Source organism: Anastrepha obliqua, chromosome 2 (assembly GCF_027943255.1).
Source record: "Anastrepha obliqua isolate idAnaObli1 chromosome 2, idAnaObli1_1.0, whole genome shotgun sequence".
In the NCBI taxonomy this organism is placed as follows: Eukaryota; Metazoa; Arthropoda; class Insecta; order Diptera; family Tephritidae; genus Anastrepha; species Anastrepha obliqua.
In genome coordinates, this window is record NC_072893.1 from 1493166 (window position 1) to 1508534 (window position 15369).

A 15369-nucleotide genomic window follows, 5' to 3' on the forward strand; every position below is an offset into this window, starting at 1 on the left:
TCTAATCTGCAGGCACTTTTAAAAAAATTGTAAATATAAGTTCCTCAACAGCTTTTCAAACAATTCTCGTTCTTTTTTTCTTCTCATTGCAGCTGTCAGTTCGATGAAGCCCAACATGGACTCCACAAATTGCATCCTAGTCCAAGATGTCAAGTCGCAACCACACGACTTGCACGGCAATATGAAAGCGAGTGGAAGCAGTGGCAGTGGCGGGCAGTTACCGACCGCCTATCCCACAGAGGAATCGATACAAACGAGCACATCGGACCATAGTGGCACCAGCACCGGTTACGGCGGCATGCAGAATTCGGCGCCATCGCTGCAGCTCCAACAGCAGCAGCAATTGCTCCTACAGCAACAGCAACCGCACACTATCAACCACCAACAAACACTGGCTGGTGTTCCGCAAGATGCCACCTCTCATCTCCAGGATCAATCGTACACGGCACAGCAGCAACAGCAATCGGCTCAACATCAACAGCAGCAGCTGAAGTGGCCGCAGGTGGTGGAGCTGAAGGACTTCAATGAATTCTACCACGCCAACATACCACCATATCAATTCTGGAACCTCGAATTTCGCAATAAGCACCCAGCCTTCATTCGTTTCAATTTCACGCTGCCGTGGGGCGCTAGTTTTGCGGTCTATTCGCGCCGCAATGTGGCACCCTCAGTGACGCAACACGATTTTGTTGAGTTCATCAAAGGTGGACGGCTGGACAGTCACTTGCGGCACAAACGCGCCGCGCAATGGCGTAACGAAAGTGGCCAGAGCTTCAAGGATTTCGACGCTGATATGGAATGGCGGGATGACAGTGCTGATGCTGGAGGCGAGGATGATGACAATAAGCTGCAACGCACATCACACGAATCGAATGTTGGATTACGCCGCTTACCTGGATTTTATGTAGACGATTCGCTGGATGAGGCAGATGACGATTCAATGGCTGCGGCAGAAAGTGATGACTACGATGATGGCCAATACGATATCGAGACGCCACTGGATACAGCAAAGCATTATGCGCAGCGACATATGACGGCCCAACACAGGCTATTCAAGCGCTCAGCCATGGGCGTAGCGGGCGCTGGCGGCATGGCCGATGGCATGGGTGGATTGCCAGCGCTGGACCTGGACACAATGATGGTGAATGTATCTCTGCTGCAGTACCTGGACACGGGTTTGTGGTTCATCTCCGTTTACAATGACGAATTGGTTGCGCACTCGGTGACGTTGGTGGTCGAGGAGGCGGAGGGAGTTAGCACGACCTGCCCTAACGACTGCTCGGGACGTGGCAGCTGCTACCTTGGCAAATGTGACTGCATCGATGGCTACCAGGGCACGGATTGCTCGAAAAGTGAGTACCCGAAAAGCTTTATTAGAAGTGAGCAGCATAAATTCCCTGCAGTATCTCCTGCCATCAATCAATTTAGGGTTTTGGAAAACTTAAAATTCTATTATCAGCCAAAATAAGTAGCGTCCTTCACAGCCAAAAAATCCTTAACAAGAAAAAATGTATCAAACAATTTAGAAGAAAATTGTAACAACTAATTTTTAATAACTTTACATACTTTTTTGGTTTTTTTATTATTTGTTCTAAGCAATGTGGAGATGCTCTCCTGTTAAGTAGCACCATTAGGGACACATTGGATCTGTTAATTTACTTTCTCATATTTTTAGATTTTTGAAACTTTTATAAGTAAGGTTTTTCTTCAATTCGAAGGCAGTAAGGTTTTACTTTGTTATCTGCTGTCTCGTCCGTTTAGATTTGATGAAACCTCAGTTTACTTACACAAAATGAGAAAATAGCAGCCAGTTGAATTTTTTTCACTGTTTTTTTGTTTTTCGTAGGCGAAAGGGTTCAAATTTTAAGTAAATACAACGAAGAAGTATAAAAGAAGACCAAAAAAGTCTAGTGTTAGGAAAAGTAGAATAAAAGTAAACAGTAGCAGAAGGAAAACTGAAAGAAAACCAAACTAAAATATTTTCTCATTTCTCATTCCTCTCATCCAGGTGTATGCCCAGTGCTCTGCTCCGCTCATGGTCATTATGGAGGTGGTATTTGCCACTGCGAGGAGGGATGGAAGGGATCCGAGTGTGACATACCCATCGGCGAGTGCGAGGTACCGAACTGCTCGAACCACGGACGTTGCATAGAAGGCGAATGCCACTGCGAACGGGGCTGGAAGGGGCCATTCTGCGATCAACGTAAGTAAACCCACCACAGAACGTACGCCTCTATAGCGCCACGCCACTCATATGCAGACACACGCGCCCATACACATACACACACAATCACCACAGACAAAAAACTGAGCCACCAGGTGTGTGCAGTTTTCTTTGTGTTTTTGCGTGTGTTTGCTTTTGTGAGCGGGGGTGTCTGCTTTGTTGGCTGAAATTTCCAAGTTGCCAAAAGCAAACAGACAGACAAGTAAACAAGCAATCAGCAAACAAACGGACAGTAACCCAACACAACCAAACTCGCATTCGCCAACTGAGTGCCGTACGTACGACTGGCGACGGCGACTGACTTGGCTAGCGGGTGCTGACTGCAATGGCGGAGTCCAAACTTGCTCGATATGGCATGCAGAGCTTCAATTCAGCACCAATAAAAACAACAAAAACAATTTCACTCAAGTAAAGGTTGACTGGTGGCTGCTGCTGACTACGAAGAAAATTTTAAAGCGTTTGTTATGGTCACTCTGGCGTGCAGCACATTTATGCAACTGCAAGTGTACTCGCATATAACTGCCCCTAGAAGAGAGTGCATAGCTTTTTAACTGAATCTCTTCCAGCGAATTGTAAGCAAAGACCAGTTGGTGAACTTGCTTAGGGTCTTAGGTGTCAAAAGACGAGCTATGCAGAGCCCAATTTGTGGAGTGCACCCTGATGTTGTTCTGCAAAATAGAGCCACCTACAGTTTCTTCCGAACGACAGATAAGCTTTTTCATGGAAAAATGCGCTCGGAAGTTGCTATCTCGAGATCGGAGATCGAAACTTGTACTATCTGCCACGGATTGATTCACATAATAAATAAAAGCCATAAACCAAATGTGCATAAATGTTTCAACCTCTCAAATGTACCCTGCAGGACAGACCTCTTTGCTTGTAAATGCCAGTACGAGTTGACAGTTTTTTGTCTCTGGCTGCTCCACTTGATTGGGTTTTTAAATTTATTATTGCTTTTTTACGAAGAAGCTGCCACAAGTGCTTGTGCCACACATGCGAATGCCTCAATTTTTTTATTGGTTTTTAGTGAGCTGCGACTGTTTCGCATTATGGGCGGCATTACCACCGTCAAGTGGCCGGCTTCTGTGCTCCGTCATAAAAATTAACGCTTGAATCGCACTAACGATGGCATTTAATTACTTTCAAATTATAAATGGGTTTATATGCATTTCTTATTCCCCGCCTTTATCATGCGTTTATCACTCCGAACAATATTTCTTCTTCCTCATTTATGTGCCACACGCGTATGAAGTTTTGGTCCCTCTCTTCTTCTAAAATCGCCTTCACTCACATTTCGGACTTGATTGCTTTTATACATTTTTGTATCTTTTCTACGATAATAAACAAATACACGAGTAGAAAGCAGTTATTGCAACGGTAAAGTTTTCGTTTTCAAAACTAGAAATGTTTATTTTTGCAAATGAAAAGAGAAATCAGAAATCTGCTGGCCCGCAAAAGTATTTTCGCAATGACGCCAATAAAATGCAATATAAATTCCAAATGGACTTGCAACAATGCAGCTATGAACCGCTCCCCGACGGTCCATGATCCGCTACCCGTAAGAGTGCGCCCAATAACTAAAACAAATAAATAATCAATAAAAAGGATGCGCCACCAACCACACTTGCATGCATTGCCGAAAACTGCTTGGACTTCCGAAAATGTAGCCATACGGTTAGATAAGCAGCCTTGGAAAATCAGCAACGGCAATGCTGCCTTGTGTTGCCAATTATTGCAACCAGAGCAGACGTATCTGCTCAGCAAGCAAAAACTTGAAGGCAATGGCATTCAGCACAGCAACTAGAAATTGCACCAAGAGCGAAACGTTCAACCACCCAACTAACTAACCAACGGACAAACAAGCAAACAAGTAAACGAGCAAATGCTCAGATATTAGAACGCAACTCGAATTCTGTTTTAATGACCACTTTTCTACGTGTCTAACATGCTAATCGTTTTTCCTTTCCTTCTGCTCCATTTTTTCCCTTACATGTGCGCCACGCCTCTTTGTTGCTAATGTACCGCTAACCCGTTCGTCTAACAACTCCCCACCGCTGATACCCGCACACGCATTCATCCACACACACGCGCGTACATATGTGGGTATGCGCATTCGCGATTCCGTTGGCATACAGATGATTGCCTTGATCCCTTGTGCTCCGGTCACGGCACTTGCGTGGCCGGGCAGTGCTATTGTAAGGCCGGCTGGCAAGGCGAGGACTGCGGCACCATCGATCAGCAAGTGTATCAGTGTCTGCCCGGTTGCTCCGAGCATGGCACGTACGATCTGGAAACGGGTCAGTGTGTGTGTGAACGTCATTGGACCGGACCGGATTGCTCGCAAGGTAAGTGCAACAACTAATTTTTCTTTATTGTAGATAGTGACCTCTTTAAGCCTGCGTGTGTGTGTGCACATTCATGCATACATTCATACATATGTTAATATGTGCATAATTGTATGGATTTGTTTTAAACAAAAAGTGTGTGACTTAGGACTTAATTTATGGCGACGTAAACAAATGGGCGAATGCAAAATAATGCGTAGATCCAGTTTGATAAATGACTAGAAATGAATGCAGTTCGATATTGGTCTCAGCAAATGCTCGCAAATGTATATATGTACATAGATGCATGTATGCAAATGTGGGCAATAATAAATTGTATGACGCAGAGAGAGGCAGAAAGTTGGGCTCTCGATATGAGATTATTGATGAGTACTCCAGGCGGATTACGAGGAGCTCAGCACAAATTTATGCACTTAACCTATATGAAAGTATACGAGAATAACTCAAAAAGATCTTTTCTGTTCCAAAATTTTGCTGTTCTTAGATTGTAAGAGAAAAAATTCTTAGACTTGTTCATTTAATTTGTTTTATTATTATTATTTTTTGTTTATTTTTTTTTGTGGAATTTGTATGTGAAATTCAAATATGTAAAATTTGTAGCGTAGTCCAACAAAGTTAGCTGGCCATAGCCACTTTTTTCAATATTTTTGATAAATTATGCTAAATCGAATTTCTATAAAAGTAGTAGAAAATTAATATTTATTCCTATTCCAAAAATCTTCTAACTCATTGCAATCGTCACGCCAGGCTGGTCACATATATTTTCAAATTTTTCGCTTTTTACAAATTTCATCCGCCGGTAAAAGAAACAAACGCCAGAGCAGCTCGAATTATTTTTTGAATACTGGTGAAATTTGAAACATTTCCGCTCTTCCAGCAAATTCATAAGGTCTTAGAACGTAACGACAGTACAACGGCTACTGTATATGAGAAAAATATTGCGTATATACCAGATATTTATATTACTTTAACACACGTGTATCTTTCCTGGGTTTCCGAAATGAATTCACCATTCGTGCCCATTTCTTTAAAAATGAATAGTTGTACTTAAGAGAGTTTTAGAACTGTATTCTTAGCTAAAACAGATATTTTCCGTTTTATTTTTTACAATTCTCTCTTTTTTGATAATTTTCTTTTCTCTGATCATTTCGATATTTTTTTTTTTTTTGATAAATCTGCACATTAGGGAATTTTTCTCGGCTTGAATAGGCTCGCAATCACTATCCCTCTTCCAAAGTATTTTCAGCTTCAGTCGAAATAAAGAGTTCTTGGTAACGGAAAAAAGTCTGAATTCGGCGGCTGATCCAGTGCTATAACTCTTAAGATTTTCGGTTAAAATTTGCTTGAACGATGCAAAGATGTGTAAAAGCCATGGCAAATTCCAGAATTGGTGTCAACGGTGACGGTTGTAGTGTACGAAGATAGTTGCAGACGCCGGCCGTTGCATTGCGTCCATATGAAAATAATGCTTGTGTGTCTATTCATGTATCGGGTGTTTGCTTATGAGCTTAAGAATTTAAAATTATATATACAAAAGAAACATTGTTGGAATGTTGTTTTCTTTATTATAATCTGGTAGATAATTTGATGACATTTATTTTTTGAATACGTTATCCGACGTATATCCACCTCGGCTTTGAGGTACATGGCGCATGGGATCAGTCAAATTTGATGAACTTTCCGAAGAGATTTCTTTTTTTCAAAGTAAATTTCCACTACTTGGCTGATGATTTGCCAAACCTTACTAAGCAGAAACACAGAACACATTTTGTCAACACCCGATACATATACGGAAGCGTGCACTCAAATAGCAACGCCATATTTTTACGGTTGTACTGCTTGTCTTTTATATTTTTTTAATTTGCATTAACTTTGATTTACTATACATTAATTATTTATACAAACACAGTTCATTTTGCAACAAATATCATAAAATCAAAGTTTCAAACATTGTAAAAGATTTGTAAAATTTCGACCAAAAGCGACGTTCTGCATTGGTTATATGGAGAAAAGGAGCAACACCTTCAGAGATAAATATTCAGAAAAATCAGCTATAATTTTGAGCTACTTTCCACTTCATTATACCAAAATTTAATGCACTATAGAACTGCGCACCCATTCTTTTTTTGAATTCCGAAGAAGTTTGAAAATTGTATGGAAATTTGTCGAACTGTTGTAAGTGCACATGGGTAGGAAGCAGCCAGTAATCTGGTATTGTATAAAACGCTGAAAGGGCTTCAGATTGCCCTTTTTAAATACATACTTTCTTTTTTCCAATTAGAAATTAAATTGAAGGCATAAATAAATAAAGAAGGTAAATAACGCGCCACTTCTGTTGGGTGTTTGGCCGAGCTCCTCCTCCTATTTGCGGTGTGCGTCTTAATGCTGTTGGTTGGCCATTGCTAGTCGAGGGGCGACCGCTGTTAGAAAAAACTTTGTAATATATAATAGGAATATTTTTGGGATATTGATTCTATATTTTTGTAATAGAACGAGTGTTTTTTTTTTTCTTTAGTACCATTTTCTCTTTTGAATACGAACCCATTTTTTTCGGGGACTCTCTTGGTATATTTAGCCCAGGCTCATCTCAAAATAATGCATTTGAGTAGGTGATAATTACTGTGTATAATAATTAAGTGTTTTTGACAAATATCAGTACGGCGCATACTTCCTTATCTAGGCCAAACTTTTCCTTAAATCTAAATCACTATACTTAAATAAGTGTTACTCTATCACTAATTATTCACCCCACAGACTACAAATTAAAAACAAGTATATTTTTATATGTATTTCTTTATTGTATTTCAAAAAAATGTTCAAATACGTCCAGGAGCGCCAAAAAAGCGCTAAAAGAAAAACTATTTTTAAAAGGAATGACAATAGAAATATAAAAAACATTTTAGACATTGCTGATTAGTACTTAACCTTTATAAAAAATTTATTTTAATTTTTCATTACAAAACTTAGTATATAAAAAATCACATAACCCAAAGTACAATGAAAAAAAAATTGCTCCACGGTCAACATCATTTCTCTTTGAAATGTTGCTGGATCTGTAAAAAGTTAAAAAAAAAAATCCTGTAAAATAAAGTTGTAGTTGTAGTCTATCGAGCCGGATTTTCATTTTCGAAAAATTTTACAATTTACGGTATTTTAAAAAAAAGTATGTGTTTTACGTCATAAATTCATAAATGCCACACTTTAATTATGCTTATAAATCTTTATATATACATATATTTCTTATGTTCGTGTGTTTGTCACTGAACTCCTCCTAAACGACTGAACCGATTTTGATGAAATTTTTTGTGTGTGTTCAATGGGATTCGAGAATGGTTTAGATTCACAATTTGCCGGGAAAATGGTCAAAACGTGGACCCGGGTAACCTTCGGATGTGTATATACAATATGGGTATCAAATGAAAGCTGTTGGTGAATGCTTTAGTTCAGAGTATTTTTCATGCCGCTCCGTGACTAGGGTCTCGAGATAGAGACCAAAACGTGGACCCTAGAATGTGTTTGTACAATATGAATATCAAATTGAAGCTGTTGGTGAATGCTTTAGTATAGAGTATTTTTCATGCCGCTCCGAGACTGGGGTCTCGAGATATAGGTCAAAACGTGGGCCCGGTTAACCTTCGGATGTGTATATACAATATGGGTATCAAATGGAAGCTGTTGGTGAATGCTTTAGTTCAGAGTATTTTTCATGCCGCTCCGTGACTAGGGTCCCGAGATAGAGACCAACACGTGGACCCTAGAATGTGTTTGTACAATATGGATATCAATTGGAAGCTGTTGGTGAATGCTTTAGTACAGAGTATTTCTCATGCCGCTCCGTGACTGGGGTCTCGAGATATAGGTCAAAATGTGGGCCCGGGTAACCTTCGGATGTGTATATACAATATGGGTATCAAATGGAAGCTGTTGGTGAATGCTTTAGTTCAGAGTATTTTTCATGCGGCTCCGTGACTAGGGTCCCGAGATAGAGACCAACACGTGGACCCTAGAATGTGTTTGTACAATATGGATATCAATTGGAAGCTGTTGGTGAATGCTTTACTACAGAGTATTTCTCATGCCGCTCCGTGACTGGGGTCTCGAGATATAGGTCAAAACGTGGACCCGGGTAACCTTCGGATGTGTATATACAATATGGGTATCAAATGAAAGCTGTTGGTGAATGCTTTAGTTCAGAGTATTTTTCATGCCGCTCCGTGACTAGGGTCTCGAGATAGAGACCAAAACGTGGACCCTAGAATGTGTTTGTACAATATGAATGTCAAATTGAAGCTGTTGGTGAATGCTTTAGTACAGAGTATTTTTCATGCCGCTCCGAGACTGGGGTCTCGAGATATAGGTCAAAACGTGGACCCGGGTAACCTTCGGATGTGTATATACAATATGGGTATCAAATGGAAGCTGTTGGTGAATGCTTTAGTTCAGAGTATTTTTCATGCCGCTCCGTGACTAGGGTCCCGAGATAGAGACCAACACGTGGACCCTAGAATGTGTTTGTACAATATGGATATCAATTGGAAGCTGTTGGTGAATGCTTTAGTACAGAGTATTTCTCATGCCGCTCCGTGACTGGGGTCTCGAGATATAGGTCAAAATGTGGGCCCGGGTAACCTTCGGATGTGTATATACAATATGGGTATCAAATGGAAGCTGTTGGTGAATGTTTTAGTTCAGAGTATTTTTCATGCGGCTCCGTGACTAGGGTCCCGAGATAGAGACCAACACGTGGACCCTAGAATGTGTTTGTACAATATGGGTATCAAATGGAAGCTGTTGGTGAATGCTTTAGTTCAGAGTATTTTTCATGCCGCTCCGTGACTAGGGTCCCGAGATAGAGACCAACACGTGGACCCTAGAATGTGTTTGTACAATATGGATATCAATTGAAAGCTGTTGGTGAATGCTTTAGTACAGAGTATTTCTCATGCCGCTCCGTGACTGGGGTCTCGAGATATAGGTCAAAACGTGGGCCCGGGTAACCTTTGGTTGTGGATGTGCAATATGGGCATCAAATGAAAGCTGTCGATAAGTGCTTTAATGTGGGGTAATTTTCATACCTATTGATGACTAGGGTCTCGAAATATATGCCAAAACGTGGACCCACCATGTCTTTGCCCAGCGAAGCGGGCCGGGTTTGCTAGTTTTTTAATAAAAGTATCAAAAATCCGGCTCGACAGACTATAGAGAAAACACTTTCGAATATTTTAAATAAAAAATATTAAAAACTGTATGACTTATCATGCAGACCGTGCCGAAAAGAGTAGTTTCGAGAAAAATGAGCTTAAAGTTTTAAGTGCATTTCACTCGAGGTCAGTCGAACGAAGGAAATCTACCTGTGCGCATCAAACCCTCGTCGGGAAGTTACATTTTCTACCACAACTTTGTATCTATGGGCAATTTTTACAATCGACTTCCACAAAAATGCGCCTAAAACTATAAAGAATAATAATCTGTAAAATAAAACTCGATTCTTTGAAAATTCTGGGCGTATGTAACCACTTAAGAGAAGTATTGTATTATTTAACTTTTCCTGTTTATGAAAGTTGTGTTAGTGAGCCGGTGGAGAAGGTCAAATTCGCAATACAGTGGGCGTGCATAATCCGTTAGGCGAATGTTTAGTGATTCAGGGTTACATTTTTTTCATTTCACATTAGGCCACTTCCTACCAGAAACAGGTGGTTTTTAATGGGGAGTTTTTTACTGATAGAAATGCATTCGGATATTTGCCATCATCGACGAGAAGCGGCAGCTGTTAGAAATGCTTTTTCTAATATTTTAATGTTTTTTGTTCCCACACAGTTTCACACCACAAGCTCGCAGAACACTCCTGGCTGCGGCGGCCAAAGTGGTATTTGGAATGCTTTAAAAAAAGCCTTTTTTTCTTTCATTGATGATTGTGTTATTATTCACACCACGTTTTGTGAGCGAGCAATTTGCTCGTATAAAAATTGCCCAAATAGTACGCATTCACAAATTTCTAAACACGATTTGAGGATGCAGCCAATGCCTATGTTTGTAAGGATATGAAATATTTTGTAGTTCCTTTAGTTGTTTTTCTTTTAGAGTAACTTGAGCAAATATTTGTGTTTCGTTTCAATTCCAACTGTTTTGTGTTGAGCTGCACCTAGAAACTGCACTCGAAATGCTATACTAATGAAATATTCCAAGACAATCAAGTTAAAATAAACGAAAACAAACAGAATACACACAAATACATTAAGGCAGGCAGTTATGCGTAGGCGATCCGATATATTTCTACATACATTAGAATGGCTATAAATATGTATTTATGCACATATATTCACATGACTAATCTATTATGCAAGTAGCCGCACGTAGTTTGTGATATTTGAAAATTTGATAGCTGGACATGAACACTGTTTTGAATAAATTTTGTTTTAGAGTCTTTTAAGCTAACGAATCTTGCCAGAATCTTATGCATAACAGGCGAAGTAACCGCATAAACGGTTTGAACTGAGTCCAGCAAAGTACTCCACATGTTTCTTCGCCAAGCCCCATTTAGTCCTTCCAATTCGTCTGTACCAATTCGAGCGATGTGACCTAGTCAGCGGTGCAGCTGGTTATTTATTTGCCGCACTACGCCCATGTCACTCTAGGTCACATATACACATCTCTCCGGCCTTTTTCAAGTTCTAAGAGACTAGTAGACTAGTGGTTTCTGTTCATCGATAACAGATTCTATTGCTAAGTTGCCGACAGCACAAAATCGCAACTGAAAACAAAGATTTACCCTGTTGAATATCAAAGATTTTGGCATACACTTTCTATAACACCGAAACTAAGTTTAGTGGGTAATGCAAAAATACCATAAACAAGAGGAGTGTCTCTTAAGTTCATTATGAGTAAATTTTAGTTTGCGAGTCCACATTTAAAGCACAAGCATAAGGCTGTATCAAGTTGCATTCGCCCCTCCGCTAACTTCCCACAAGATTCGCTCTAGCAAAATATTATTTCAGAGTGAATAAATTCCACAAATGTTTGATATTTTTATTACAACTTTTTATTAAAAGCAACTGTGCTAAACAGTCATTGGCATTGCAAATTGTGTTCAAATGTGTGTTTTACATCTACAACTAAACTTGCAATAAAACATCAATATCAAATTAAATTCAATTGTTTATGCTGACCATTTTGAAACAGGAAATCCATAGTCAAATTATTCTCTTTAAAATGTCGAATGTCTGCTTTTACATCGACTTTTTGTATGTGAAACCTATAAAAAGGATTAGATTTCTGTGGAAAATGTACGCATGTGCATGCATCTGTATTTACGCAGGTATTTGTTCATCTGTGACGTTATTTTAAAATGTACATGCCATTTTCCATAAAACTATTTGCTGAAACAATTCATCACCAGCAGAAAGCAAGAATTGACAAGTGTCACTACGCGTCACTAGCGTACGTACAAGCAAACACTTGCCTGCGTAGGTAGTAGTGTAGAACAGCAAATGAACAATAACAAAATTAATTGCTTGCTGTAATGGAGTATACACCAACACACTTAAAAGCATATTGCACACACTAACTCATGCACATTTGCAAACAAATACACACACAAACATGTCCAAACGATTTCACACACATCCATGCACACATTCGCACATGCATGTAAGGCGTAGGCAAGCATGGTCGGAAGTGTTTTCGTCTTCACATTCAATCGCTTGCTCCCTTAAGCAGAAATGCATTGCACACCGTTGCGTATGAGTAATATCAAATGCGGTTCATCAACATTGAATGAATCAAAATGTCCAATTTTCTTATTTCGCATAGAATCGAGTAATTCGAGAATGCTTCTCTGCCTACGTGTGCCATTGCCATTTGCACTTATAACCTCCTTTTGCCATAACAATTGTGCTTGTGTTGGGTTTTGTGCTGACTGCAACTGCTGCACCTTCATGCAAGTAAATATTTAATAAAGAAAAATTGAATTCATGAAAATTAAATCTATGAAATTTAATTTAAATTTATGCTCAATATATACATACATGTAACGGGTGTTTTTTATAGTTTAGGTATGGCACTTTTGTTTGGAATAATTTCCACACCAGCTGTCCAAGTGAGGAAATTACATGGCTAGGACTTATAAGCGAACAGGGTTTAGAAATGCTATGCATATAAAAATTCATATATATTCCTATTTGTGGTGTGCGCCTTGTTGTATGTCATTCATAAAATGGAGGGACCTACAATCTTATGCCCCCTCAGAACGGCAGATGGATTTTTATGAAGAACTTTTTCATGGCAGAAATACACTCAGAGGTTTATTACCTGCCGAGGGGAGAAAAAACTGTTGGTTAGTTGGTATCAATTGATGTTCCATGCCCGGCGTGTCGAACCTGGCCACTATCGAATGATAGTCACGCACCAACCCATTCGGCTACGATGACCGCTGAGACAAATTATGGCCCAAAACTTTAGTTGTTTGGTGTAGTTTGTATGCCAATTTCTTGGCACCTCACACGTATACAAATAATTTGAGCGCTGAAGCGTTCCAGTAAAATAGTGCAGCATATCACACAGTGTTTGAAATCAAAACTTTATTTGGAATTGGCCGAATTAGCTCGAAAAATACCTCTGCCACTTGGTTTTCCACGTGTTTCACCTTTATTTTCTCTTTTTCTTTCATTGGCTTTTGCTGAGCGCTACGATAGAACACTCAACAGTCAATTAGAGGACTGACTCGACCGCCCAACATGCGGACGAGGCTTCCAAGGGGCCGAAGTTTCTTATTCACATTAAATTCTATAGAATCTGTAAGTTATCATGGTGAAGGGTGCTACTAACTTTTTCAATTATTCCATAGTTTTTGCTCTTTTATGCTTTATTTAAAAAAGCACCTGCAGGTCTCAAAAACACCCATTACATACTTATGCTGATATGCACTTGCGGGCATGCGGGCTAAACAATATTATCTTAACGCTTTGTGCATTGGCGTAGTAATTGATTAAATGTTGCTGCTGGTGGCAACAAAGTTCCGTCTCTGCTTATGTGGTTGTTTCCTACAGGCTGCAGTCCTACTTACTTATTCGGTTGGTACTTAATCAAAAAACCGATTACTGCTTTACGTAGGGACTATATACGTTTATGTTGCGTTATGCAATACTGGGGGCTCTAAAAAGTTTAGTAACCAACTAGCAAAGTAAAAAATTACATTTTGTAATTAACTTTACTAAATCATTTTCGAGCTATTAGTACAGTCTAGACCTTGGGAATTTGTTGAGTGAGAAACTTATGAAGACCTCTAATAAATTCAGCTTTATTTCTCAGTTATGCCGAGACTGACATAAATGATGATCCTATTTGAGTTTCCGTTTTCATGGCGCAAAGCTGTTGAGGTTAGCTACCTGGTTTCAAAGTGGCAGTGTGACCAATCTTTCCTAATTTGTTCCAAAAATTGATAACATTTCCAATAGTGGGTCGGCCAGAGCAGGCTAACCACATCCTAATTATTCTTCACTTTTAATGTTACAAGTTTTCCTAGCCATCTCTGTTCATTGTCCTCTGGTCTGGTAATAAAGTCAACATACTGAAATTGCTCTAAATTTTCCTTATTGTCAAATGCAAGTGAATTATAAAATATTACGTTTGCTCAGGTTGTTTCTAATTGAATCAAGGAAATTTCATGTCTCAGCGTCAGTCTCGCTATTTAATAGCCAAATCTCGTATATTCGAGTTCAAACCAGCGTTTGAAAACTTGTCAGCATAACAGCAGCAGGTTGAACGATTTTTTTGTTGATTGCCAAATTTCAAATATTCGTGGCGCTTCGTAGTTGCTGTCGCTTTAGCTGCCGAAATTATGTAGGAATAGCGTAGCACAGTTTTTTATAGTTACTGTTGTTGCTTTGTGCATGGAATGCCGGAATATTAAAGATAAAGGCAGACTCCTCGTTCATTTCATTTTATGACACTCGGCTGCCTAAATTCGTTGGATATTTCATGCCTTGCTTCTTTGGATCGAAATACATAACTTCAGGGGGAAATTTTGTCATTATATTCAAAACGTTATTTGCTTTCACATTTTTTTCTTTAATTCCCATTTGAGTTTTTGAAGAAATACATAAAATCTGTGGAATGTCATTTATTTGTAAACAAAAACTTGAAAATATCTAAGTCAAGCTGCGCAATCTGCAAAAAACATGGACTGACTAAGGTGTGAGTTGTTTCGTGCACCATTTCCATTTTTTTCATTTATTAGAAGGAACACTTCAAGTGCTTGATGCGAAATAATTTCTGGCACTACCAAATTTACTGAGAAATTACTATTCAGCTATTACATAGCCATTAAGTAGACCTTCTAATTAATGTAAAAAAACTATTTTTCAAGTGCATGAATGCAAATGAAATAAAAAAATTAAATCATTTTCAGACGTTGGCTTAAACATTTTATCTACCGAACTTATTAGACTGGCTAATGCATTTCAGAAGCAAATACTTTCAGTTCCTTTGAGGTGTCTAATAGCTGCTATTCCGGTTGCAAGGAGTTGCTCAATAGAACAACTTTTCAACAAAGCCTCATTTTGTTCAAAGATTGTTTGCTTCGCCAACTGTAGTACTACAGCAAATGTCCAAAATACAAAAAATATTTGACTTGAACCAGACCGGATTTTTTTTTATATTGGATAGTTGGTACGAAAATGGTTTTGAAATTGTTCACGACAAGGTATACATTTATTATATTTGTGGCCTAGCTTTCAGTTCAAAGTTTTCCAATTTCTTAATTGAATTGTGGCATAATTTTTCATCTCGATTCGGTGATTAAAA

General features: G+C 39.1%; 1 protein-coding gene across 2 annotated transcripts in view; it reads left to right on the top strand.

The window, feature by feature from the left end:
• LOC129239691 (teneurin-a) overlaps positions 1-15369 on the top strand; it is a 335619-nt gene that overhangs the window by 202288 nt on the left and 117962 nt on the right. For both annotated transcript variants that reach the window (XM_054875401.1, XM_054875402.1), the window contains exons 5-7: positions 93-1352; positions 2009-2203; positions 4360-4569. In XM_054875401.1, the coding sequence (XP_054731376.1) occupies positions 93-1352; positions 2009-2203; positions 4360-4569 (1665 nt within the window). The remainder of the gene's footprint in view (positions 1-92; positions 1353-2008; positions 2204-4359; positions 4570-15369) is intronic.